We start from the raw sequence: 27,822 nt of genomic DNA, 5'->3' as shown, positions 1-27,822 counted from the left end.
GAATTCTTGCATTCAAATGATACCAATAATATGCATATCCTTGCCTCTGGGGCTGAGCTACAGGCAGTTAGATTTGGGTATGTCTTCAGGCGGAAATTGAGAACAAAAGGTTGCAGCCATAACAGGATAAGGGGCTAGGAGAGAGCTTAGGGCAGGTAGGGTACAGGCCGGTGCTGATTGGGGACAATAGCACCCATCAACAGTCAACAAAGAGCTATTTCAAAGTGTAATGCTTAAAACCAGCAAATCAAATTGTTTGGGGACAGACTTGGTGGAGACAAACGAGCACTGAAGGTGATCCTTGGTAAAGATTGCCTCTACCCCACCTTTGGAAGATCTGTCTTACCGAAAAAAGTTATAACCAGAAATGTTAACATCAGTGTTCAAAACACTCTTCTTTATCCACGTCTCAGTAATGACCAACACATCTGGATTGGAGCTGTGAACCCACACTTTCAATTAATCCATTTAGGTAATAAGCTGCTAGTGTTAACGTGCAGAAAAGAGGAGAAATCAGTGAAGCAGATATCAGAGACCCAGTCAGAATTGGGGCTAGCAACAATAGGTATATGGGCCAGGGTGTACATGCACATTTCCAGATATCAACAATAGTAATACAATCAAGGCACGGCATAGGACAGGGAGGGCTCTGCAGTGTTGATTTATGACATCTGAATGTGCATTAGATGGCAACAAGATCATATTGTACAGAAATTTTATCATGTAACACGAATACAAAGCTGGCGAGAGGTGGTTAGAATAGTACGGGAGGCCAAAAGGTTGTGTAATCAATAGAGAGTCAGATTCCCGAATGTGGGAACAAACATAGTCTGTCCCACGGTTGGGTAAAGAAAGTTCGTAGTCAACAAAGCATGCAGGAGTCATGAGGCAAAACGCACAAGAAAAAAAATATATATATATTGACTTGGGGCTAGCAATTGTAAGTTCAGAGTCACTCGCCCCAACAGTGCGTGTGTGCTGGAGGCGAGCGATAGCTCAGCAGAGAGGAGTGAGTGTGGTGGAGGTACCTGTACCAGACAATTGGAGACAGGCAAGGGCAGATGGTGAACAGAACAGGGTTAGGGGTTAGGGAAAGTAAGATTTTGAATGGGAGTACATTTTTTGGTCCAGACAAAGATCGTAAAACAAACGTGTGTGTGTGTGAGAGTGAGTGAGTGTCTGTGTGTGTGCATTTACCTTCTGTGTGTGCAATAACCTACTGCAATGTCTGTCAATCAGGCTAATTAATCCTGTGAGACAGACCGACAGCAGACTGACCCAAGACCCCTGATGAGCACGTGATGGAGAGAGTTGGCGCAGATCCGGAAAGGTAGTCATTAATATTTCATTCATGTTGTTTAAACTCTTATTAAAATGCACAGTGAACAGGCTCCACATGGAGTAAGGCGAAAGTTGCCCCTAGATGCTGATCTTGGGTAAGTTTAGCATTTTCCCCACAAATGGTTAAGGTTAGGATTGGCGAGGGGAAGCTGATCCTAGATCTGTACCTAGGGATAGTGCGGCCCTCACTAGGCAGCACACGTGATCCCTAGGCTGTCAGACTGTCTTGCTGATAGGTTTGGTTTTCATTTCCAACAGCATGTGTTAGATGGAAAAGGCTGTTAAAATAACAGCCATTAGCACTAAATGGTTCATAATTAGTTAATGACACATTTTTTAAAGTCTATTACATTTATTAATCACCTCTTAGGTAAATTAAGATAAAGTTCCCAGCTAACAACAAACATTCCCATAACTTTAGAGAACATTCTATTAGGAGTCGTATTCGGTCATTATCTAAGGTTTTCATAGGAATGTTCCAGTGACATGCAAGGACAAATTCCAAGAGACCATTCCCTTAATGTCCAATAGAACTTACCAGAACGTGGTTACCATGTTCTCAAGATATTAATGTTCTAGACACATTTCATGGGAACGTTGCAAGAACATTTCTGTGTATCAGTTGTTAGGACGTCAACTGACAGTCCCAAAGAAACATTATTACACATCATGACTTGTTACTGTTGTCAAGCCAATTAACTTACATATTTGACACACTTTGACATACAGTACATGATTACATTGTGCATGTATATAGTAATTATTGTTCAACATGTCCTCACCTGGGATTTGAACTCACAACCTCTTGGTTCATGGTAGTCTGATCTTCACGGTAGTCCAATCTATGCCACCATGTCCATGTCAAATATCAGTTAACCTGATTATGCTCTCATCATTGATTTGATGTTCTTATTTCAGCAATTTAAGGTCTTTCTGTATAGATGTCTAATGTTGGTGGGGAATATTAACCTATTTTAATGATTCTCCTGAATCACTATGATCAATAAAAGTTTTTCTTGAGTGTTCTTTTCAAAGAGCTGAGATTTACTTCAAAGTGCATTTACACCTTTCAAGTTGTTTCAGATTGACACAAGTGCCTAGGGAGGAGCAGTTAGGTATTCTTCTGGACAGTGGAGATATCCCTTATATTCTGAGAAAATGGCAACCATTTTTTTCAGTGTACATATTCGGTGGGACGTTGATGGAATATTCTACTAACCCTCAGAAAACTGGACACAATGTTCGTGCAACGTCCCATGAAACGTGTCTAGAACATAATATCTTATTCTGAGAACATGGCAACCATGCTCTGTGTATGTTTGGTGTAATGTTAACCCTTTGACGCGTACAATCACGTATTTGTGATCATTGTTGAGTGGTCCCTGCAGTGTACAATCTCAAATACGTAATTGGAACAGTAGCAACAGAGCGTATGACGCAACAAACGTGTCTAAACATCATTGTTGTCTAAAAAGCATCTAAATATTTTTTGGTACTAATGGAAAATGAAGATCTTAAACTTTATTCCTCAATTTGACCTTCTTTTGTAAAAGATAAATGCGAACTTCATCATCCAAGCATCACACGGAACACATCCACAGCCAAACTCATTCCATAAACCAGTCTAAATAACAGGTTGCGCTGACAAAAAACTAAGCAAAACATAAGTTAGCGACCTAACAGCTAGACTAGTTTACAATGTACCACATCTCTGGTGAGCACAAGAGACTAATGTAATGTTGTTTAGAAAATAAATGTGTGTCAGCTAAGCTAACAGCAGCTACATTCTTTATAATGGCAGCAATGTTTGTTTACGTTTGACAAGCGAAATCTCCCAAATCCAGAATGCCATCATAAGACAGAAATAAACAAAGTCAATGATGGCTGCGCTCATTGCCTGAAAAATATGGGGGAAGGTATGGTGGGGGGATATGATGCAGGAAATACTACTATAATGGGGGATTTAACAATAAATGGGGGCAAACACAAGAGAAGGTTATACGTTAAAAACAAATAAACCCCCTGGAAAGGGGCGTCTGAGCTGGAAACCCTGAGGTACCAAAGTTACAATCTGATGCCACGTTCAAGACAACTGGGAATTCGGGAGAAGCGATTTTAACGGTCATCCAACTCTGAATTCCAACTCGGGAACTCAGGCCTCTTTCTAGCGCTCCAACTTTCAGACCTGAAGATCACTGACATCATGATTTTAAGCAGTGGTTGTCAGAGTTCACAGTTGTCTTGAAAGCATCATAAGTTAGTCGAGTGAACTATCCCTTGTTATAACATATTTGGTCTGACAAATGCTTACGTGACAAACAGAATGCATTGTATGATGTCAACAAACGTGGTGCCACACATAGCCGGCAAATAGCTTAGCATTAGCTGATCATAATCAGTGTCCATATCAATCTATGCAAGAATCGGAATGCATCATTTGTCACCAGTACTTGAAAACATGACACGACAGAACAATATACAGAAAATAAGCCACTTACTTTGATAGGAATGCACACATGTCCAAAGTCCAATTTGTAAGACAAACAACAATGAAGGCAATGCGGGCGCCAGCCAGAAACAGGCCTGTTCTGACTAGAGATGCTCAATGTCTTCATACTTGATCTGGGAAAACACTAGGGAAGTGCTTGGGCTCACTTGAAGAGAGAAGTTTGTCCGCTCAGTAAAACCTCAAACATAAATTGTCCGCAAGAGTGAAATGGGCTACTTCGTATGCGAATTAACGAGGAGGTGGAACACACCTCAATTCAAACTGTTGTTTGAAAATAAAACTTGTTGGAAAATAATTTGAAATTGACAAGTTGAAACATGGACTATTGATAATTAGCAGGCAGCGTGCCTTGGTTTGAGGGCAGCGTGGGTAACTATCCTGTTGCTTAACAATCACATTTTGAAACAGTGAAAAAACAGGGGCGACAGTTAGAGATATTTGGAACTCACGCGTGAAAAGGTTAATGGAATATTCTACTAACCCTCAGAAAACCGGACCCATGAATGTTCTTGTAGCGTCCCATGAAACGTGTCTAGAACCTTAATATCGGATATTCTGAGAACATGGTAATCACGTTCTGGGTTAGTTCTGTTTGACATTGAGGTAATGTTCTCCTAACTCTAATGCCAAAACATGCTAAATACATTCTCAGGAGGTTTTTGCTAACATACATAGAATGTTCCCCTGAATAATGGAAAACTGGACATTCAAACATCAAGGGAACATTACGTGTAACATTACAAAAACGTTCTCTCTCCCTAGAATTGTTAGCTGGGTTGAAGCTGGAAATGGTGGGATACATTTCTCTCTTATGTTAGAAAGATTTCTCTCATCTTATTTTTTGGCAAATAAAATAGACCTATGCTTTGTGTTAACCCTTCCAAGTCCTGCATCGGTGCAAACGTCATTGATTGTGTTTAAACGTTGCTGGTTGTGTTTTAACATCATTGGTTGTACTGCAATTCATTAGAGCTGGAGAACTATATTTATTTTCCTGGATCAGCTCCTTAGTCTAATAGTGGCAGCAGCAGCACATGTATTGCTGTATGTGGGTCAGTCAAACAGTGTGAATCACTGTGCTGCTTTCTCTTGTAGCTGGAGGTAAAACTGACAGCAAAATCAAACACATTGTTTAGAACGTGACTCATCACGTCTGCAGAACCTGGGAAGTAGAGCAAAGATCACGCTTCTGATGTTAGCCGCTTTTCTCTGCTTGCCTGCCAGCTAAGGTCCTTGCTTTCTCTCTGTAATTCCATGTTTGTTTCGTGTGTGTGTGTGTGTGTGCGTGTGCGTGTGCGTGACTCCCTGGGGACATACGAAAACAGAGAGGAAGTTGTGATCTCGCAACTTTGTTGGCGTGAGAGGCAGGGGGAGGAGCTTGGTGTGTGTGTAAACCATAGAGGAAGAGGCGAAGAAAGTGGTTTCACTGCTAAAATCTGTCTAAAATAAGGCCAATGCGTTTCTATGGGCTTATTTTGGACCTAAGCTTGTCACCTGCCCCCCGCCTTCGGGACAACGACTCCCATTGTTAGGGCGGAGACGTGCATCTTGTCATTATATACAGATCTCTGGTGTAAATGGGAAGGTGCACACAGAGGAGCGAAGGAGATGAGACCAAAAATACAACATGATAACAATATGGGACACTGTGCTGAATGCAGTTGTAGTTTTTATTATTCAAATATTCAACCTAGTTCAGTGCAGAAACGTGGTAATTAACTACAATGACCATAATCCTGTTCTTTTCCAGCTCTGACAGAGATGGATCCACTTTTACGCCTGCTACGTTAGGTTGGATACACACAGACTGCATACGCCGCCACATGAGAGAGGAATGTACACAACACAACAACGAGAGAGCGGACAGAGACAGTTCGTGAAAGTATCTACTTTGAAAACTCGTAAAATGATTGTCAGACAGCTCTGCAGAATACTTAGGCAGACTAGCCTAGCTAAATAGGAGGACTAAAGACAGTACGGTATGGAGAGAACAGAGATAACGTTAGATGGTGGTCTGGCTGGCACTGCCTGAGCAGGGATGAGATGATGACTTTATGGAGTGAAATATTACAAATTCAAAGTAATACACACAACTGAAACAATTGAATATTTTAAATGTTTTGGCAATTGAATGTTCACAATTGTTGTCTTGGGAATATCCATTAAAAAGCTCTAATAATTTTAATGTAAATATTTCAGAATGCATTTAATGTTGAAAAAAATGATCAAAACTGAAATCGAAAAACCGTGATATCTTTTTAAATAATCAAACCGACCTCAAAAATCAATAATCGCTCAGCACTACCACTGACATTCTTCTCACTCACTATCTCCCTCCCTCCTCTCCTGGCCCTGTCTATCCCTTTAAACTCAACACAGTGCTCTTTTGACTCACAAACCCCAGCACAAATAAGGCTGTGCGCAATATGCATCTATGGCAGAGAGGAAAATCTCAGAGGAGAATTAGTTCTAATCCAGCCAACACAGCATGATAGGCATCATTGGAATAAAACACATGACAATGCTCTCTCCATTCTGCTCTCTCTGCATTGACACCCAGCACATCCAAATACAAAAAGGTTCTACAGATTCCCAGCCATTCAGCAGCTTTTTTATCTGCTTTCCATCTGAACATGGATTGACCGACGGGGGCCTGAAACGTCAGGGTGTGACAAAAGGCTTTTCAGGCTGACTTTCTATGAGGTCACTGTGGCCCTTTTTCTGAATCCAACCACTCCGCGAGCGAGGCGACAGAAAAGTTGTCTGGTACCTCCGTGTTTCCATACTGTAGGCAGCATTCTGCTTCAACTATATAAATGCTAGGCTATAGCGTCTTACTAAATCTTGCATATAAAGAGAAAAAGACATTTCACTTCCTGTATTGTCATAGTTAAGCCTATAAGTATGGTGATTTACTTAGTTGAATGCATCGACTGTGAGTTGCTCTGGATAAGAGTGTGCTAATATATAATCCTAATAGTCTACTAGCTAAATGATTCAAAAGTAAATGTAAAATGTGATCTCATCTCCAAGGTTGTGCTGTAGCACACCATTCTGTATGGAAATGTTTTTGTGGGGCCAGTGTATCACATTCATGTTGTATCACTTCTGCATTTCCAACTTCTCTTTCTCCCTCCCCTATTCAGTTAAATACAGAGAGATCCTATCTCATTCCTAATTCTATGGTTAAATATTCCTTCAACGTGCCTGAAGCTAGCCAGTGACTTCATTCAGTAAGGTGAGTAGCATTACATAACAGACAGACAGGCCTGTGACCACCCCACAGCTCTGCTCTATGTTTTTAATCATTCCAAGGAACTCAGGGAACTCTCTGGAGGCGTTTTACTATGAAAAACTCCCTCGTTTGAGCCTAAGAAAACACGGAAATTCAACCAATTATAGGCCAAGTCACAGTGAACCAAAACCTCTTCGACGTGAGTGTGTGTTTTTCATTTGATTTCAAACTGCAAATAGGATTGAATTATATTGTAGATGGCATCTGCCATGGTCACATTACCTGTGATTGAAGAGATTGACCTCGATCTCATAAAAACGGTCCCCCAAATAAACAAATGCAATACATTAATAACATTCACACAGTACATTTTGTGGTGAAAACAATATGCTGAATAATCACAACATTAATTTCTGATTAGCTGTTTACTGGAGGATGGCAGGGTGGAGATTTAGGGAAACCCCTTATCAGACGGTAACCACATCCATATCACTTCTAAAGTTTGGTGCTTTCTGCTTTACATGTTGTGCTGAATACTGAACAGGGCAACTAAGTACCCTTTTTGGGTTCCACAACTTTATTTCTTACTGTGCCTCTCATAACCCATCTCTCACACTGAAAACATTGTGCAGGGAAGCACTTGGCAGGCAGACCCAGGTCCCGGCTGCCAAAGAAAACACAGACAGGCTGCCGTCTAATGGATAGAGAGAATGAGAGCGCAAGGGAGGGAGGGGTTGAGAGAGGGAGAACGAGTGAGAGAGAGAGAGAGACAGAGAGTGAATGAGAGAGAGAGAGACAGAGAGAGAGAGTGAATGAGAGAGAGAGAGACAGAGAGAGAGAGCGAGAGAGAGCTACACATAAGTGGACCCGAGTAGAAAAGTGATGATGTCATCAGAAAGTGACGTTATTGTAAAGCGGGGCATAGGGTTGGCTGCTCTTCACATAGCCAGCCCACTGTAGGGGAGGACTAGCTGTGTGCTTAATCTACTCCAGCTCCTCTCTGCTGAAAAAACACATTCTTACAGGCTGAATTACATAACGTCAGATAGTCCCCCATGTAGTCCTGCCTCCCAACATGTGCTGTCTGCTTGCACATAGTGAGGTAGTGCATTGGCTTCACACCAGACTCTTTCATAACAACTCATCCTGTGCTGTGCAATCTACTCTTACCTATATCTTTACCTATCATATTCGAAGGCCGTGCTCCCCTATTTCATATATGGCACTACTTTTGACCAGGGCTATAGGGCCCTGGTCAAAAGTAGTTGACTTGTATAGGGAATAGGGTGCCTTATGGGATGCAAACTAAAACAAAAACATGATGCACTGATTACATGTAAAAGTTGTTTAATTGGCTCTGAGGGTTTAAAGGGGACCAATGCGTTATATTTTCCTGTCATCCCCTATAATGAACATGTGTATCAGAGGGAGTGAACCTGCTGATCTGTGCGCAAGAGGAAAGCAGAAGTAACAGGCTATTTTCAAGAGGAATAAGAACACCATAATCCTCTAATAATTGATATCCCTCAGTGTGTCTATAGCTCAGTATACCTATTGGCTCATTCCCAGAGAAAGCCACAAGGATTTCTGTCTTCAGTCATATTACCGGGAGGCAAGGCCCTCATCGTAAGTGACAGGCTATCACAGACTAAAAGCCAAATGAACACCGCTACCTGGATGATTCTGGATCTGTTTTCCAGAAAGGGACAGTGTGTTATCTTGTTACCATGCAAACCAGCACAAACATACCATAAAGTGACAACAAACGTACTGACCATTGACTCGTATGGGTGCCAATATCCCAGAAGTATGACACTCCAGTGTCTTTGCGCCTATGAAACCTGACCACGGGGGGGGACAATGACCTTGTATTCTGTAAACTAGTGTACACACACACACGCACACACACACACACACACACACACGTGCCAACGGAGCCATGTGCGCCTATCACAAAGTGCTAAAAGGAAGGTGTGTGCATCTGAATCATCAACGATCATATCGACGTCCTTGTTAAATGTGCAGCCAGGGCTGGATGAATATCAGCAATAATGCTCAGGAAAATGGGATATGGTGTATAATTACGTCAATCTAGAATCGAAACGCTGCACATGTCCTTGATGGCCTAGTACTATAATAGGACTATAAACGGCTCCACCATTAAATCTAAACCCTTGACATCTTTTCATTTAAAAAATGATGTGCTGAATATAATATATTGCATGTACATACATACATATTGCCAGGTCGTAATTGTAAATTAGAACTTGTTCTCAACTTGCCTACCTGGTTAAATAAAGGTGAAATAAATAAAAAATATATTGCTATAATAGGACATAGTCCCCCTTTGTTTATTTCTCTGTTGATATCAGAGACAGACAATGGATTGCTCGTATAGGCTACTGTATAAAGTATCACATCCAATATGGCTGCCTACCCTCTGGAATTTGTTGTTTTGCAACATAAAAAGGACACAACTAGAAGTGAAACAATGCAACTGAGTGCATCATCATTCACAAATATGACAAACATGGTATATAGCAAAAGGAAATTAGTTCAATGTATTCATGCATTAATGAATGTTGGGCTGGTGGAGGAGGTTTTTGATGTTAGGAAATGATTATAAAACAAATAGAATATAGTAAATATTAAACATAATAACATTATCATCAATAACAACATTGCAAAAAAATCCAGTGTATCTTACAATGCATTTATAGTAGGTTATTTGCAAGAAAAGCTTTCAACAGTAGAGTATTTGCAAGAAAATCTTCCAACAAAATACTATATTTATAAATGGGATCAAATGAGATGAAACAGTTCTGTGGACAACAATATTATATAGATGAGCCATTTGATATTGGACGAAATAAACATCCAGCCCATGATAAGTGATACAAAAATGTGGTAACATGTTGAAAAAAAACATTAAATTATCATCTGGAAGCTCACCAAATAAAAAATAACTTTTAACATGAAAAAAATATATTACAGGTTCCATTTGAATAAAAACATTACCGCAGTTAGATTACATTATTAGAATGCTATGCACTGAAAGGATTTTGATGGAACATTAACACATACATCGACATAAAGCGATGTATACCCGATATGGATAGTATAGAGAGAGCTCTTACCCGTTCTCTGATTCTATTTCTATTTTGCGCATTATTATTTATATTCCATTTCGGATGAATAGGTGCGTGTCTTTCAAGCACAAATCTCGACCTCCTTTCCATGTGCTCGCAGCCACGCGCTCCATGAAGGGCTGCATACAGTCAGATACAGTGGGTGACGTCACGATAAGTCAGCTCGAGCCACATAGGAGCTGCAAAGTCTAGAGATGATGATAATATCACGTCCACATCGGCGTATCGACGTGCAGCACGCATGATTTATTGGGCTCGTGCTATAAATAAGGCAGATGCTGTCGGTGTAATTCATATTTCTGCAAATGCATGCAATAATAAATAGCCACCACATACTGCCAATACTTGCAGCTTGATGGTAATGTGGATGTACCATTCAGCACTTGTCATGTGTCTTGTCTATTTATTAAAATGAGTATTATTTGGAGTGGCAGGTGGGCTTCTCCATTACAACCTGATGAAAAGGCAACAGTTTTATGCAACAGCCTGCACTGCAGTATAGGGCACTCAACCCATACAGGGAAGGTATAGCTCAGGGATCATCAACTAGATTTAGCCACAGGCCAGGGCATAATTACAAATAATTTGTAGACTGCAAATTGTCCGCAAGAAGCCCACACAGATATAATATTTGGCTAAAACATCATTATTCCAAACCTTTCTTAGATTTGTATTCAATCACGTGTCTCTCTATTATGCGTGGGAATAGGTGGAAAAATATTTCCAAATTAAAACCACTTGGAGCTCAATTTCTGGTGTTTTTAACAGTCTTTTATGTCCAACAATGAAAATGCTTAGAAAACTTGAGGGGTCAAATAAAACCACCCGCGGGCCAAATTCGTCCCACGGGCTGCCAGTTGGGGAACCCTGATATATTTTATGATATAGGGTTGGCATCGTTGTAAAACAGTCCCTTTGCAAATAGCTACTGATGCAACAGGTTACTAGACAGACAGATATAGGACATGTGAAAGTGTCCTGTCAAGGTCTCATGTACACTCCCCTTGACTTATTCCACATGTTGTTGTGTTACAGCCTGAATTCAAAATGGATTCAATATATTTTTTCCCTCATCCATCTACACACAATACCCCATAATGACAAAGTGAAAACATGTTTTTAGAAATATTTGCACATTTATTGAAATTTAAATACAGAAATATATCTAATTTACATAATTATTCACACCCCTGAGTCAAAACATGTTAGAATTACCTTTGGCAGCGATTACAACTGTGCGTCTTTCTGGGTTAGTGTCTAAGAGCTTTTGCACACCTGGATTGTACAATATTTTCACATTATCCATTTTTTTTTAAAATTCTTCAAGCTCTGTCAAGTTGGTTGTTGATCATTGCTAGACAGCCATTTTCATGTCTTGCCATAGATTTTCAAGCCGATGCAAGTCAAAACTGTAATTAAGCCACTCAGGAACATTCAATGTCGTCTTGGTATGTAACTCCAGTGTATATTTGGCCTTGTGATTATTATTGTCCTGCTGAAAGGTGAATTGGCCTATTGGAAAGCAGACTGAACCAGCTTTTCCTCTAGGATTTTGCCTGTGCTTAGCTCTATTCCGTTTCTTTTTATCCCCAAAAAACTCCCTAGTTCTTGCCGATTAAAAGCATACCCATAACATGATGCAGTTCCACCATGCTAGAAAATATGAAGAGTGGTACTCAGTGATGTGTTATTGGATTTGCCCCGAACATAACGCTTTGTATTTAGGACATAAAGTTCATTTCTTTGCCACATTTCTTTGCAGTTTTACTTTAGTGCCTTGTTGCAAAAAGGATGCATGTTTAGGTATATTTTTATTCTGTGCAGGCTTCCTTCTTGTTCACTCTGTCAATTAGGTTAGTATTGTGGAGTAACTACAAGGTTGTTGATCCATCGTCAGTTTTCTCCAATATCAGCCATTAAACTCTGTAACTGTTTTAAAGTCCCCACTGTCCTCATGGTGAAATCCCTGTGTGGTTTCCTTCCTCTCCGGCAACTTAGTTAGGAAGGACACCTGTATCTTTGTAGTGACTGGGTGTATTGATACAGCATCCAAAGTGTAATTAACAACTTCATGCTGAAATTAATATTCAATGCTTTTTAAAATGTTGAGCCATCTACCAATAGGTGCCCTTCTTTGCAAGGCATTGGAAAACCTCCCTGGTCTTTGTGGTTGAATCTGTATTTGAAATTCATTTCTCGACTGAGGGACCTTACAGATAATTGTGTGTGGGGTAGCAGAGATGAAGTACAGTACCAGTCAAAAGTTTGGACACACCTACTCATTCAAGGGTTTTTCTTAATTTGACTATTTTCTCAATTGTAGAATAATAGTAAAGACATCAAAAACTATGAAATAACACATATGGAATCATGTAACCAAAAAAGTGTTAAACAAATCTAAATCTATTTTATATTTGAGATTCTTCAAAGTAGCCACCCTTTGCCTTGATGCACACAATGCACACTCTTGGCATTCTCTCAACCAGCTTCATGAGGTAGTCACATTAAATGCATTTCAATTAACAGGTGTGCATTGTTAAAGTTAATTTGTGGAATTTCTTTCCTTCTTAATGTGTTTGCGCCTATCAGTTGTGTTGTGTCAAGGTAGGTGTGGTATACAGAAGATAGCCCTATTTTGTAAAAGACAAAGTCCATATTATGGCAAGAACAGCTCAAATAAGCAAAGAGAAATGACAGTCCATCATTACTTCAAGACATGAAGGCCAGTCAATATGGAAAATTTCAAGTGCAGTCGCAAAAACCATCAAGTGCTATGGTGAAACTGGCTCTCATGAGGACCGCCACAGGAAAGGAAGACCCAGAGTTACCTCTGCTGCAGAGGATAAGTTCATTATAGCTACAAGCCTCAGAAATTGCAGCCCAAATAAATGCTTCATAGAGTTCAAGTAACAGATACATCTCAACATCAACTGTTCAGAGGAGACTGTGTGAATCAGGCCTTCATGGTCGAATTGCTGCAAAGAAACCACTACTAAAGAACACCAATAAGAAGAAGAGACTTGCTTGGGCCAAGAAACAAGAGCAATGGACATTAGACCGGTAGAAATCTGTCCTTTGGTCTGATGAGTCCAAATGTGATATTTCTGGTTCCAACCGCCATGTCTTTGTGAGATGCAGAGTAGGTGAACTGATGATCTCTGCATGTGTGGTTCCCACCTTGAAGCATGGAGGAGGTGTGATTGTGCTTTGCTAGTGACACTGTCTGTGATCAATTTGGAATTCAATGCACCCTTAACCAGCATGGGTACCACAGCATTCTGCAGCGATACGCCATCCCATCTGGTTTGCGCTTAGTGGGACTATCATTCGTTTTTTCAACAGCACAATGACCCAAAACACACCTTGAGGCTGTGTAAGGGCTATTTGACCAAGAAGGAGGTTTGGGATGAGTTGGTCAGCAGAGTGCAGGAAAGGAGCAAACAAGTGCTCAGCATATGTGGGAATTCCTTCCAGACTGTTTGAAAACCATTCCTCATGAAACTGGTTGAGAGAATGCCAAAAGTGTGCAAAGCTGTCATCAAGGAAAAGGGTGTCTACTTTGAAGAATCTAAAATATAACACATATTTTGATTTGTTTAACACTTTTTTTGTTACTAGATGATTCCATATGTGTTATTTCATAGTTTTTGATGTCTTCGCTATTATTCTACAATGTAGAAAATAGTAAAAATAAAGAAAAACCCTAGAATGAGTAGGTGTGTCCAAACTTTTGACTGGTACTGCAGTCATTCAAAAATCATGTTAAACACTATTATTACACACAGACTGAGTTCAAGCAACTTATGTTAATTAAGCACATTTTTACTCCTGATCTTTTTTAGGCTTGCCATAACAAAGGGTTTGAAAACTTACCGACTCAAGACATTTCAGCTTGTCATTTTCAATTCATTTGTAAACAATTCTAAAAACGTAATTCCACTTTGACTTTATGGGGTATTGTGTGTAGGCCAGTGACACAAAACCTCAATTAAATACATTTTAAATGCAGGTGTGTACATATGTTACACAGGGCCAGTGGAGTGGAATGGATATAGGCATGACAACTCATATTATGGTCATTGGTGATGAAAGAACTAAGGATAATAAAGACAAATTCCTGCAAGAATTAAGAGAACGCTGTGGATGGCACTAAAAGTCAATGTATGCTTAATCCAAAAATGTGGATGGAATCTCCATATGGAGGGTGTGATGCAATTGCGACGGCTCCAAAGGTAAGCAAGAGGCCAAACTGGGCTCCGTACAGCATCTCGGTTCACCTCCCAAATTTTGAAACAATGCGTAGGGCTCCGTATAGCTCAGCATAGACATGATTGGTCAACGGTAGGTAAGGGCGGGAGGTCCTGCATCCCATGACCATGAGCAGGGAGTGACTGCAAGAAAAATGGTGTGGGGAAGATTATTTTGGCAACCCAGAACAGAATCTCACGTAACATATGTTCGGTCACAAGAGACTAGTCGAAGATGATTTCAGACTTATCTTGTAAAGTTCAGAGGTCAGCAGGTTCAAGGCTTTAGTTAATGAAGAGGGTTGTATCCAAATTCTGCACAACTTCTTGCATGGAATTAACAAATGGGTGAAAAGTCCCTCCAGCCAATGCTTACAACATTCCTATGCTTTTGAATCCATAACAGGAAGTGTGCAAGTGCACAATTCTAAAAGGGTGGAGAATCATGACAGTCCAGGTCCTTGTTCAACTTACCTTGGTTTTCTTCCATCTGGACCATGCAGGTTAAAACATCACTAATTCTTGCGAGACCTACACTGATCTAATATAGAAATGAGTCAAAACACCAAACCTTCAATAAGAAATTGATTCACCCGAAATATATTTTACCCGTGACCCTTAAAATGTCAGTTGGTTTTGCTAGTCACCGCCAGATAGAAATAGTTTGTCAAATTCCTGACACGTGTAGGCGAATAAAAGGTGATTCCAATTCCATCGGTCTTTTATAACTTAAGACGTCAAAGAGAATACATTGGTGTAACCTGTGTCCCTTTTAACAGTTTTTGGACAACCTTTCCCATGAGTGAAATATATCTGTGAACTGTTACCATCAGCACCTTTTATGTTCATCTATTTTAGAGAAGTGTATTTATATTGTCAAGTGTTAATGCAAACAGAGCTCATGCAAGTGTCTCCATAAGTAAAACAGACCGAGGCATGATCAAAAAGAAATGCATTTATATTTCAAATGAACATAATATGGAAAAACCATACAGTGAAAACAAGTGTCAGAACTTCCAGACAATTGAGATCCAAAAATACATTTCAAGAAATAGTCAGTAATTATATACAAAACATAAAATCCATATTTTAGATCGGGCATGCAACATGTGTAGCCCTATTTTTTTTATATTTTATTAATAAAAATAAACTTTAAATATTTTACTGCCCATAACTTCAATTGAGTCAGTTTAACATTGAAATCAGACAGCACCCCCCCAAAAAAACATACTTTCGCATTTCAATATCAACTATACACACCAAGTCTTAACTTGCATAAAAATGCAGAGCCCAATAAGTCAATGGCGCTTTGAGCTCAAACATGAGTTCTGCAGTTGTGCCAGCTTCTGTTTCAAATGTTCACTTTTCCTCCTTAGTTGCTCTTTGAGGTTGACTAGTCTCTGCTCATCTGTCTGCATGCTGTAAATGCACTCTGTAGCCTTCTTTAGGATGACCACTTTGGCTGCCTTCTCATTGTTGGCCACATCCGGTATCTCATCCCGTAGAGCGAAAAAGCTCAGTTTGAGCTCGTTCCTCCGCTGGCGCTCCAGTACATTATGAGTCCTTCTTTTGTCGTAGTCCTCCGTGTCCGATGTCCGGGGACTTGAGCATTTGCGGTTGCTGCTGATCTGCTTGAGGACCCGGCTGCTGTTCTCCAGCCTCAGCCTTTTGACAGCTGGCTGCTCGTGCCGTGTGGAGGGGTGGGCGGCGTAGTTGTGCTGGTGGGTGGAGACATGGCACCTCTTCAGCACAAGGGGACTGTGATGTCTGGTCTCTGACGTGCTGGGGTCGCACCGCTTCACCGCTTGCCTCTTCTCCACAGTAACGACATCTATCTCCTCCTCGTCCTCATCATCTTCCTCCTCCTCATCTTCTGCAATGATATTGAATAAAACTAGTCAGCATTTACATTATTTTTGAGGAGAAACAGCATCCACAAATCAGCCACATACAACACATCATGCCCTAGTCAGAAAAATCACTGCATTCCACCCCACCCCCTTTTCCACATCAGCTGATTTCTCAACATTTGCAGCCTGAAACCCTCCCCCTCAGACTAGTCTGTAGGCATATTCGACAGCGTCATAAATCAGCGTTAACATATGCAAAGAGAGAATGCATTTTGCTCAAATAAAAACCGCCATTACACAAAACGGTCAAGTCAAATCCTAAATAGCAAGAAATTATAACACTGCTATTCAGCTTACCGGAGTCACTACCACTGCTGCTGCTGCTACCACTGTTGGGTGGGGTGTCCAATGCCAAATCCGTGGGTGGTGCCACCTTACTTGGTTTGGGAGTCTCAGTTATTGGGTAGGGGAAGACCACTGAGGGATCAATGCATTCTGACGCGGAAGTATTCGGATCCTGCAAGTAGTTTGCGTTCAACCGAGTAGGACACTCTACGTGGTCGCCAACGGCTGAATCTTTCCTAGCAGCCTGGAGCGATGCGAGTCTTTCAGACACCACTTTCTCCAACTTGGCCGTAGCAGAGAAGCCGCTCCACATACAGTCCTGAATGATGATTGACTTGAGGAAGGTTTGGGAGTAGTCGGCATCGCAGATGAAACTCTGGTTTACAACGTCGTCCCCGAGAAACTCGGTCACCATTTCCAGTTGGTCAGCAGTCGACGGGAAAATACTAGACAGTGATGGTCGGCTCGGGGAGAGAGGAGGAGTGGGGAGCAACTCAAATTTCTTCCAGATGTCCTCGCTTGGAGCCGGTGGCTGAAGCTGTCCTGGCTGCTGGTGATAGAAATCCTCATCTTCGTTGTCAACATAAAAATATGGCTGGATAGAATCATAGTCGTAGTCGTAGTTTTTACTCGCCAAACTTGAATTCAGCGGCATGGTGGCTCTTTTCTGAGTGAAAAAGATGGTTGAGGTAAATTAGTTGGTTAAAAAAAAAATCGAATGCATCAACTTGCATGCAAACTGATATTGGTGCATGCACATAAAATGCCACAGTTCATAAAAGCCCTGTCAAACAGCTAGCAAGCATGCAAAACCAAACAGCAGCAGCTGATACAAGTACTAAGTAGTTAGTCGGTGTGTGGCGCCCAGGACATTTAAACCGAGTAGACATCGCAAGAATAGAGGCTAGTAAAAGTGCATTTATTATATAAGACATATGCAAACATATCTTACAAGTTCACAAAATCTTTACCAGATAGATACCAAGCAAGTCTACTTAGCCAACGGTCAACTACACGGAGAATGCAATGTCATCAACACCTTCCTTACCTTAATTTTGAAAACAAAGTGGAGAGTACTTCACTCCGAGATGTCGAAGTCGAAAACGCGAAAAATGGAGCTTGTAAAATGTATTCCAACAAGACAGTTACGTTAATCCCTGCCAGCGTGTGCGGCAGTGAGATGATGTTTTCCTAGTAAAATGATTGCTGGCTGAGAAGCATTCATAAAGCGCTCAGGCTTGGTCCGCGATGTAGAAAGATGCGTTGCCTATCAATTGCTGCATGAGAATCACAGCTGAGTATTCCGCGGGGTTCAATAAAAAGGTTGTTGTGCTCTACATTTGACGTATCCCTCCGCCACAATTTTCCCGCCAAACACTCATTGCATTTTTAAGTAAATAATGAAGAGTCCCGTGTTGTCTATCGATGATAATTATCGTTACAATCTTCAATATATGTTCGAATTCACATAATTCAGTCATCGGAATTTATTTCAGGAGATCCTCATTCAACTGGAACTATTTGTTGCGGAAGGAGAATTAAGTGGGAGGAGTTTCAAAAGTGCATTATTCCACAGTGCATTATACACAAAATCAGAAGTAGATGAGAAGTAAAAGAGTGCTTATTGGAAATTGCATACTTGCATAAAAGTAGAGATTGTACTGCCCACTGCTGACCTAAAATTTGGCATTTACAATTTTATGAAGTTATTTAGCATACTTAACTTGCCAAAGTTGAGTTAAATCTGATGCGAGAATGAGAAGATGCACGACCAGTTCACGTGCACAACACTTCAAAGCCTGTCATCAAATACATCAAAATAAATGTTTCAAACAGGGTTTTCAGTAGGCCTACATGTTTCCCCCTGTTAATTCCCTAAAGTAAGGGTGACTATAGAGGGGATGAAATACTTTGCCTGGGGTGTATTCATGACCTTTTGCAACAAACCCGTTTACCGTTTAAGAAGCAAACGGAAGGAAATGAAAGGGGCCTACCGGAATTTGTCAAATATGAACTATGTTTTGTTGCAAAACGTTTGGTCTTGGAAACCGTTTTGCAACATAATCGGCATAATGGATACACCCTTAACTGACAAGACATGCAACATACAGCAAGAAGACATGCTTGTTTAGGTAGGCTACTGCTGCAGGTGAACCCAGTTGATAATTCCTGATATGTGTTGGGTATGAGCTTTGCCTTTGGCCACACCAAGGTTAATATAATCAGTAGTGAGGAGATAAGATGTTGGCTTCTAACAGGCCAGTTATAAATGTACTGCTAAATTTCGTTTAAAAAAATGAGCACACTGAAGGAGAAGAACGACATTGGAATGTCCTCAATGAAAACAGGCGGTTGTTCGATTGACATGGCACTGTAGCCTACCTCTTATCCATGCAGCTTTGCTACTGCCATGCTGCGGTCAAACAGACATGTGGTAGTGATGCGCTAGATATGAGAATGGTTCCGTTAAATTGATAGAACGTACCAATGGTGCATACTGTGATAAATAAATTGTACGGTTGTAGAGCACCCCCTGGCATCTAAAATTCGACAGTGCAACATCAGAACAGGTGGTGTTTTAGATTTTATTTTATGAATATAGAGACAAATGGTCTTAAAACACGATTTAAAAAAAAATGTTTATGATGAAAATTGATAAACAATTGCATGGAAGATAGCCCCTATCTAATAAATGCAGGTGGAGTCAGGGCCAGTTGATGCTACTGGATTTGGATTCCTTTAAATTCCGATTTAATAAAATGTAACAATGTATACAATAAGTCATGTCCATAGATAATGCAGGTGGTATACAATATATTTGACAGAATATTTTTCAATATTCATAAATTAATGTACTTTTATTTTTATTAAATCAAAATACTATACTAATATTACAGAGCAAGCCGTGCTTTGTAGCACCTACTGATACAACATTATGGACTCTTAAAGGAAGCCCGGGTAAGGCCAAAATGTAATAAATATGGCAACTATTATTAATTACTTCTCAATTATGCCAAATAAATGTCAACAATCCTTGCTCCAAAGGACCATTAAATTACTTTATTTTTGTGAGAAAAAAAATGTTTTGTCCTGGTTTCATATGGAATCACTCATATCATTTAGCTTGAGACCTAGTCCTTGCAGAAGTAAACTTAGCTCGTTACATAGGTTCCAACTACCCAGGGGCCCACTCACTGCCACTGATTCAACAGTTGTTTAGGGCCATTTCACAACTCAGTGGCCTTGTGGTTAGTGTTCATCCCAAGATTAGAATGCTTGGGACTGCCCTTACTGAGTTCTTGTCCTTGGCATACAATGTTGTAAGTTTACAAGTATATTATTGCACCAATTTCCTATTTAGGTTCCTGACATTCATTTTGCTGCTTTTTTCAACCCTTTTTACTGCACAACCCCCATAAAAAGTTGTGGTGGAGGATCTGGAGGATACTGTCAAAATATTTTATGTAGGCTAGTAGTGTGTTTTAAAATTTATTCAGCTGACTAACTTTATCCCCCTGAGACTGAGCAACAACAAAAAAGGGTTTTGGACTATGATTAAACATGTTTTTACATCATAAGTGTTGGGGTGAAATATTTATTGATTTTTTTTATTGAATGTGCACTGAATTTGCCATTAGGACTTGGTTGAGGGTACATATGAAAAATCTAACATTACAGTAAATGGGGACAATAGAAAAAAACATATCCTTATGTCCACTACAGAGGACATTTATTAACAAGCCCTTATTTAAAGTTTTACAAAATATTACACTGCTCTGCAAACTCAGCAAACTATTCCTGAGATATTTACCTATTAGAAACAATTTGAATATCAAACTCACAAAAATTATTATACACAATTACACACAATTACCATAAAATGTGCTAATTATGATGGTAATTGTAATGGTAGCCATTTTGAAGAACCAGAAAAAAACATTGGGTACGTTCGAGTGGATCACTTGTCAAGTCAGTGACCATCATTGGTCACATCTTTCAATGTATGTTGCATTATGAAGTTACAAATTGTCCGACTTACACCTACATGTCGAATGAACATGACAAAAAATCCTGTGATCAAATTCATGAAGTTTTGACTGCAAGTTTCTGCAATTGCTCTTCACCAACTTCATCCTGCAGCCAGAAAAACTTTAAAAAACAAATGGCAACACTGCCATGTTGATCTGAGCCTTGCTGTTGGAGAACCACATTAGCGTCCGACTTTCGACACGCAGGTTGAAATATCAAAACTAACTCTGAACCAACTATATTAATTTGGGGACAGCCTGAAAAGCATTAAACATGTAATGGCAATTTAGCTATCTAGCTTGCTGTTGCTAGCTAATTTGTCCTGGGATATAAACATTGGGTTGTTATTTTACCTGAAATGCACAAGGTCCTCTACTCCGACAATTAATCCACAGTTAAAAGGGTAAACTGAGTTTGTTTCTAGTAATCTCTCCTCCTTCAGGCTGCTTCTTCTTCTGACTTTATATGGCGGTTGGAAACCAACTTTAAGGTACATTAACACTACTAACTGGACTGGAGTGTGGACCTCTTTCAATCACCCACATGGGTATTTGCTCCTAAAAACAATTAGGTGATGGGAGAAGCAGGACTTGCAGTGAGTCAAGCATCACAAATAGAACAGAGTTCTATTTTTATGCTGACCAGACCGGACGTGTCAGAAAATAAATGTACACGTACATGTTATTTAATCATTGCACCCAAACTGCTTGCGCGTTAGTTTTGATATTTCAACCTGCGTGTCGAAAGTTGGACGCTAATGTGGTTCTCCAACAGCAAGGCTCAGATCAACATGGCAGTGTTGCCATTTGTTTTTTAAAGTTTTTCTGGCGTGTCAGCGAGTGTCTGCGTGGCCGGGCGCTAAAATAGAACTTGATTATTTTTGTGATGCTTGACGCCCTGCAAGTCCTGCCTCTCCAATCTCCTCATTGGTTTTAGGAGCATATACTCACGTGGGGGATTGAAAAATAAACTGAGGTCCACACAGGTCGATTGTGACATTTCATGTAAAATAACCTCCAAATGTTTATATACCAGGACAAATTATCTAGCAACAGCAAGTTAGCTAGCTAAATTTGCCATAAAATGTTTGTTTTTCAACCTGTCCCCAAATTAATATAATTGGTTCAGAGTTTGTTTTGATATTTCAACCTGGGTGTCCTGATCGTGTCTGGTGTTGGGGGACAAAAATCAACCTACGCATATTTCCGGTTTGGTCAGCATGTTATATGCTGACCAGACCACATCTGCGTGCATGTTGATTTTGTTCACCCACACCAGAAGCAATCTGTCAGGCCTGCTCCTGCTCCTCCTCTTTGGCACTCAAGGGCGCCAGGCTGCCCATTATTACACACACCTGCCACCATCATTACGTGCATCAGCGCTCGCTGGACTCCCATTACCTTGTTGATTGCCCCTCCTATATCTGTCTGTTCCTTGGTTAGATCCCAGTGTCAGCATTATTGTCGTTTTTGTTTTCCCCTGTCCGTATTCTGTTCCTGTCCGTGTTTCATTAAAATGTTTGCTCCCTGTACTTGCTTCTCGTCTCCAGCGTCTGTCCTCACACGATCAGGACATGCAGGTTGAAATATCAAAACAAACTCTGAACCAATTATATTAATTTGGGGACAAGTCAAAAAACATTAAACATTTAAGGCAGGTTAGCTAGCTAGCTTGCGGTCGCTAGATAATTTGTCCTGTATATAAACATTGGGTTATTTTACATGAAATGCACAAGGTCTACTCCAACAATTAATCCACAGATATTTGGTTTACCGGTTTTAGTTTCTTGTCATGTCTCCTCCTTCCTTCAGGCTTCTTTTTCTTCTTTGGACTTCATATAGACAGCATTACAACTGACCGGAGTGTGGACCTAAGTTAATCTTTCAATCACCGAAGTGGGTATATGCTCCTAAAACCAATGAGGAGTTGGGAGAGGCCGGACTTGCAGTGTGTTGAGCTCACAAATAGAAACAATTTCTATTTTAGCGCCTGGCCACGCAGATGCTTGCTGCGCGCAAGCAGTGTGGGTGCAATGATTGAATAACATGTAGGTGTACATTTATTTTGAGACACTGGCGCACGCGACGCCAACGGTGTGGTCAGCAGGTTACGTTCAAACGCGCTCATTATCAAGGTGACACCCTCACACATGTAGAATCATTGAAAAGCCGAGAATGTTCTGTCCTCTCAAACTGACAACATGACGAAAGACAGTGGCATGAATGGCCTTGGCGATATGGACCAAAAAGTCCATTAGAGACGACAACAATTAATTGCTGGAGGATATAGTTTTTACTTTTCCTCCTGAGGAAAAGTCGTATACATAGACCTACAAACTCTGCCTACCCAAGAATAGAATGAATGACGTCAGAATTCGGCAGAGGGAGGGGGCTTTAATGTGCCGACCCACGTGTGGCGCGATTTGGTTGTGTGTGTCGTGAACAACATTAGCGTGAGCAACAATAGTGGAATTGGCGGTTCGCCTTCAAAATAAAAGTCCCCTATTGAGCCTGCCGCAAATTTATAACAATTGTGGAATTATGCCAGAATTGGATTAGATCATGCTAAACAAGTTTGGAATGTTGTTATATAAATTAAACAAAAGACAATAATGAATTAAGTTGACAAAAAAATAACAATAATCTGTTGAAATTAAACTTCAGAATTGCATTGGGGTTATCCTTTTATGCAATGTTTTGGCCACTAAGAAAATTCAGTGCAACTTCCAGCGTTTACTGTGAACACTGAAGCTGTACCCACTTTAAGTTGCAATTTTAACAGTGGCCATTTGATCATAATGTAGGCCTACCAGAGTGGCTTACCATCAAAAACAATGGAGAAAATGCATCCCATAACCTTTTAACATGGAAGTAGCTGTTCTATCATTCAACCTATAGTAGCAGCCAATGTGTGGTGTTCATTGTAGGCCTACATCCCATTACGGATTACACTTTTGAGAAAAAAATAACGTGCAGGGCATGCATTAACCTGAGATAGAATAGGAGGTGACTGAAAATGTTGTTGTGATGTTTGATGCAAGAAACCACTTTACAAAATAAAATGCATTATTATTCCCATACCATTATTAGAGAGATTCAGACAAATTATGCTACCCTCTGCCTATTGGCGACTTATCTTATTCAAACCTGTCTCAAATTACAACACTGCCCCTTTAAGACATAAAAAAGCTCTTCAGCTGACTCAATTTTCACAGATGTACATGTTTTGTGCTCTTGTAGGAAGCAATCACTCCCCTGTTGCTTACTACAAATGATATATAACTGGGCTAATAACTCACTAACTAGGAAAGGATATGAACTAAATGTGCACACATGGCTACATGCAGCTCTCGCTTTGATTTCAAAACAAGTGCATCTCCTCACGACCACTCATGCTGTAAACACAGTGCAGTTCAAAGTAAATGGCATAGATCCATATATGGCAATTGTCTATTTGCATATAGCCCTAGTGCATCTCTGATTGTTTATGCCACACTGATCTGTGTAAAGTTTGGGCTGAGTAGTATTTGTATTTATTATGGATCCCCATTAGCTGCTGAACTCTTCCTGGGGTCTGGCAAAATTAAGGCAGTTATACAATTTTAAAAACATTACAATACATTCATAACAGATTTCACAACTCAGTAAGTGTGTGCCATCAGGCCCCTACTCCACATATCTACAACACAAGATCCATGTGTACGTGTGTATAGTGCATATGTTGTCATGTGTGTGTATGCGTGCCTATGTTTTTGTTGCTTCAAAATCCCCGCTGTTCCATAAAGGGTATTTTTATCTGTTTTTTCAATCTGAACGTACTGCTTGCATCAGTTACCTGATGTGGAATAGAGTTCCATGTAGCCATGGCCTATGTAGTACTGTGCGCCTCCCATAGTCTGTTCTGGATTTGGGGACTGTGAAGAGACCTCTGGTGGCATGTCTTGTGGGGTATGCATGGGTGTCTGAGCTGTGTGCTAGTTGCTTAAACAGACAGCTCTGTGCTTTCAACATGTCAGTACCTCTCACAAACACAAGTAGTGATGAAGTCAAGCTCTCCTCCCCTTTGAGCCAGGAGAGATTGACATGCATATTATTAATATTTGCTCTCTGTTTACATCCAAGGGCCAGCCGTGCTGCCCTGTTTTGAGCCAATTGCAATTTTCCAAAGTCCCACTTTGTGGTACCTGACCACACGACTAAACAGTAGTCCAGGTGCGACAAAACTAGAGCCTGTAGGACCTGCCTTGTTGATAGTGCTGTTAAGAAGGTAGAGCAGTGCTTTATTATGGATAGACTTCTCCCCATCTTAGCTACTGTTGTATAAATATGTTTTGACCATGGCAGTTTACAATCCAGGGTTACTCCAAGCAGTTTAGTCACCTCAACTTGCTCAATTTCCACCTTATTTCTTACAAGATTTAGTTGAGGTTTAGGGTTTAGTGAATGGTTTGTCCCAACTACAATGCTTTTAGAAATATTTAGGACTAACTTATTCCTTGCCACCCATTCTGAAAACTAACTGCAGCTCTTTGTTAAGTGTTGCAGTCATTTCAGTTGCTGTAGTAGCTGACGTGTATAGTGTTGAGTCATCCATATACATAGACATACTATCTTTCCTCAAAGCCAGTGGCATGTTGTTAGTAAAGATTGAAAAAAGTAATGTGCCTAGACAGCTGCCCTGGGGAATTCCTGATTCTACCCGGATTATGTTAGAAAGGCTTCCATTAAAGAACACCCTCTGTGTTCTGTTAGACAGGTAACTCTTTATCCACAATATAGCAGGGGATGTAAAGCCATAACACATGTTTTTTCAGCAGCAGACTATGATCGATAATGACAAAAGCCGCACTGAATTATAACAAAACAGACCACAATCTTTTTATTTTAAATTGCTCTCAGCCAATGATCAGTCATTTGTGTAAGTGCTGTGCTTTTTGAATGTCCTTCCCTATAACTGCGTGTCAATGCAACAGAATCCTACTCTGGTGCGTTCTGCCTACAACAAACTCTTTTGCATAGTTCGTTTTGTTTTGGGTTGTTGCATTGAAAGTGGCTAATATTGCATTGATTCGATCACAATTGCAACAGTAAAGGGAAATGTTGATAGTGTTAAAAGGGAAAACCACTAGAACAGTGGTCACCAACCATTTCTGAGTCTGAGATCTACTGCTCAGATTTTTTTTCTAATATGACTTAGAAAACATAAGCCTATGCAACACTAACCAATTAAAAACAGTACTGTAGCAGTGAAGTTTGTGCAGTAAGCTACAGGCCCAATACATTATCACCACATATTGTCTTTACTTGAATTGCCCTGCCAATGCATTGTTGTTTGGGCAATTTAAAAACAATTATATTTCCAAATTTGAGGTAGGCTATATGATCACATCAGTAATTGATCCGTTATTTTGTTACTTGCGAAGCACATCTGAGAGAGCATACATTTAAATAATTAGCTTTTTTATTTTACTGGGATGATGGTGCCTGAATCTGATGCTCAGTCTCAGTGGAGGGCGAGAGCAGCAACATCCCCCCACTCTCCCTTTCCTCCACTGACACTGACCAAAACGGGACACCGTCTTCCAGCTGATGGCGAAACTAGAGTCGCATCCCATTATTTCTGCCTCGTGCACAAATTCATGTTGTTACTCCTATGAACAGAGAAAGTGAAATATTCCTCAATATTAAAAAGACCCAAGCCGCTAATAATAACAACAATGCACGCCTAAAGATACACTTGCCTACTCATTCATTAGTGCCGCTTTTCTTATTATAGCGCTGAGTGGAAATAGGAAGAATGCGCATTTTATGGCTTATAAGAATTTGTTCAATACAAAGTGTTGACAGTGCTGAGTAAGAATTTAAACATGAATTCACTCATAAAAACAGCATCGCTTTGTTGTATTGGTTGACAGTCTCTCTCTAGTCATGGTTTAAAACGTTTGAAATCTCACAGTATCATCTTTTCTGGAGCTTTCTTTCATGCCTGCCACTTCACTACAGACAAGTTCATCTGAGCCAACCGATTGGCCAGCGTCAGACCTATAGTGCACTTGATTTGCTCACTGGGCCCGCCGGGAAGGCAGAGTTTGTACAACAACCAACTTGACAGAGCATGAATCATTTTTTAAATAATAATGTGTAAATATTGTACAATCCAGGTGTGCAAAATTCTTAGACACTTACCCTGAAAGAGACCGTAGTCATCGCTACGAAAGGTGATTCTAAAATGTATTGACTCGGGGGTATGAATTCTTATGCAAATGAGATATTTCTGTATTTCATTTTCAATAGATTTGCTAAAATTTCTAAAAACGTGTTCACTATCGTGTGTAGATGGGTGAAAAAATAAATACAAAAATATTACATTTTGAATTCACGGCTCACGACTTCATTTTGATATCTGATTTTTTTTTTTTTTTTTTGGGGTGGTTATGGCAGTCAATTGAAAAACATTAAAACAGTATTTCTGATTCTCAACTCACCATCACATACTTTCAACGTGGTGATATGCCAGTCAATTGCAAATTAGTCTGACATAATCTTATCTCACCACTACTACTAATGAGATGGCTGTTTTTGATAAATGTTGCGCCAGAGCTTCTCAAATTAAGGGGGCGTGGTCGACAGTGCACACCTCATCTCTGCTGTCACATCCAACCTGGATCGATATTTGGTTATAATGCAGACGAGAGCACTGAATCCAGCTTCACACATATATGAGCTGGCAAAGGGTAGGCTACCATGAGTTTTATGGTGCTTTCAAGACAACTAAGAACTCAGAAAAATACGATGTCAAATCATGACGTCAGTGAACTTTAATTCGAAAAGTTGGAGCTCTAGAAAGAGGCCCGAGTTCCCGAGTTGGGATTGCTAGTTAGATGACCTTTCAAAACGATTTTCCCCAGCCAAAACTAGTTTTTTTCAGAGTTCCCAGTTGTTTTGAACACGGCATTAATGCTCAGTGGGAGACGTCAGGATATTGATTCATTTTGAGTCAGGAACCAAAACTCCTCAGTAGTGACCCATGAATGCGTTGTCTGCCGCATTCGGTCACATGACAGCTCGATCAGCTGTTCGATTTGACTTACCGGCATGTCAACTGAGCCAGGATCAGT

General features: G+C 40.3%; 1 protein-coding gene and 1 long non-coding RNA gene across 2 annotated transcripts in view; both read right to left on the bottom strand.

Moving 5' to 3' along the window:
* Positions 1 to 10,402, bottom strand: part of LOC112227946 — a 49,502-nt gene extending 39,100 nt beyond the window's left edge. Inside the window, exon 1 of the long non-coding RNA XR_002949945.2 lies at positions 10,223 to 10,402. This is a non-coding gene — a long non-coding RNA (uncharacterized LOC112227946). The remainder of the gene's footprint in view (positions 1 to 10,222) is intronic.
* Positions 10,403 to 15,421: 5,019 nt separating this feature from the next.
* On the bottom strand, positions 15,422 to 27,817 carry LOC112227947 (transcriptional regulator Myc). Its single transcript, XM_024392979.2, has 3 exons — positions 27,796 to 27,817; positions 16,689 to 17,343; positions 15,422 to 16,354 (listed from the first exon to the last, which is right to left on the bottom strand). Exons 1-3 carry the CDS (start codon positions 27,799 to 27,801, stop codon positions 15,780 to 15,782), a joined length of 1,236 nt encoding a protein of 411 aa, XP_024248747.1. The 5' UTR covers positions 27,802 to 27,817; the 3' UTR covers positions 15,422 to 15,779.
* Between the last annotated feature and the right edge of the window lie 5 nt (positions 27,818 to 27,822).

Source organism: Oncorhynchus tshawytscha, linkage group LG29 (assembly GCF_018296145.1).
Source record: "Oncorhynchus tshawytscha isolate Ot180627B linkage group LG29, Otsh_v2.0, whole genome shotgun sequence".
Taxonomy (NCBI): domain Eukaryota; kingdom Metazoa; phylum Chordata; class Actinopteri; order Salmoniformes; family Salmonidae; genus Oncorhynchus; species Oncorhynchus tshawytscha.
The sequence above is the reverse complement of the archived record's forward strand: the minus strand, read 5'-3'. Positions and strand labels throughout refer to the sequence as shown.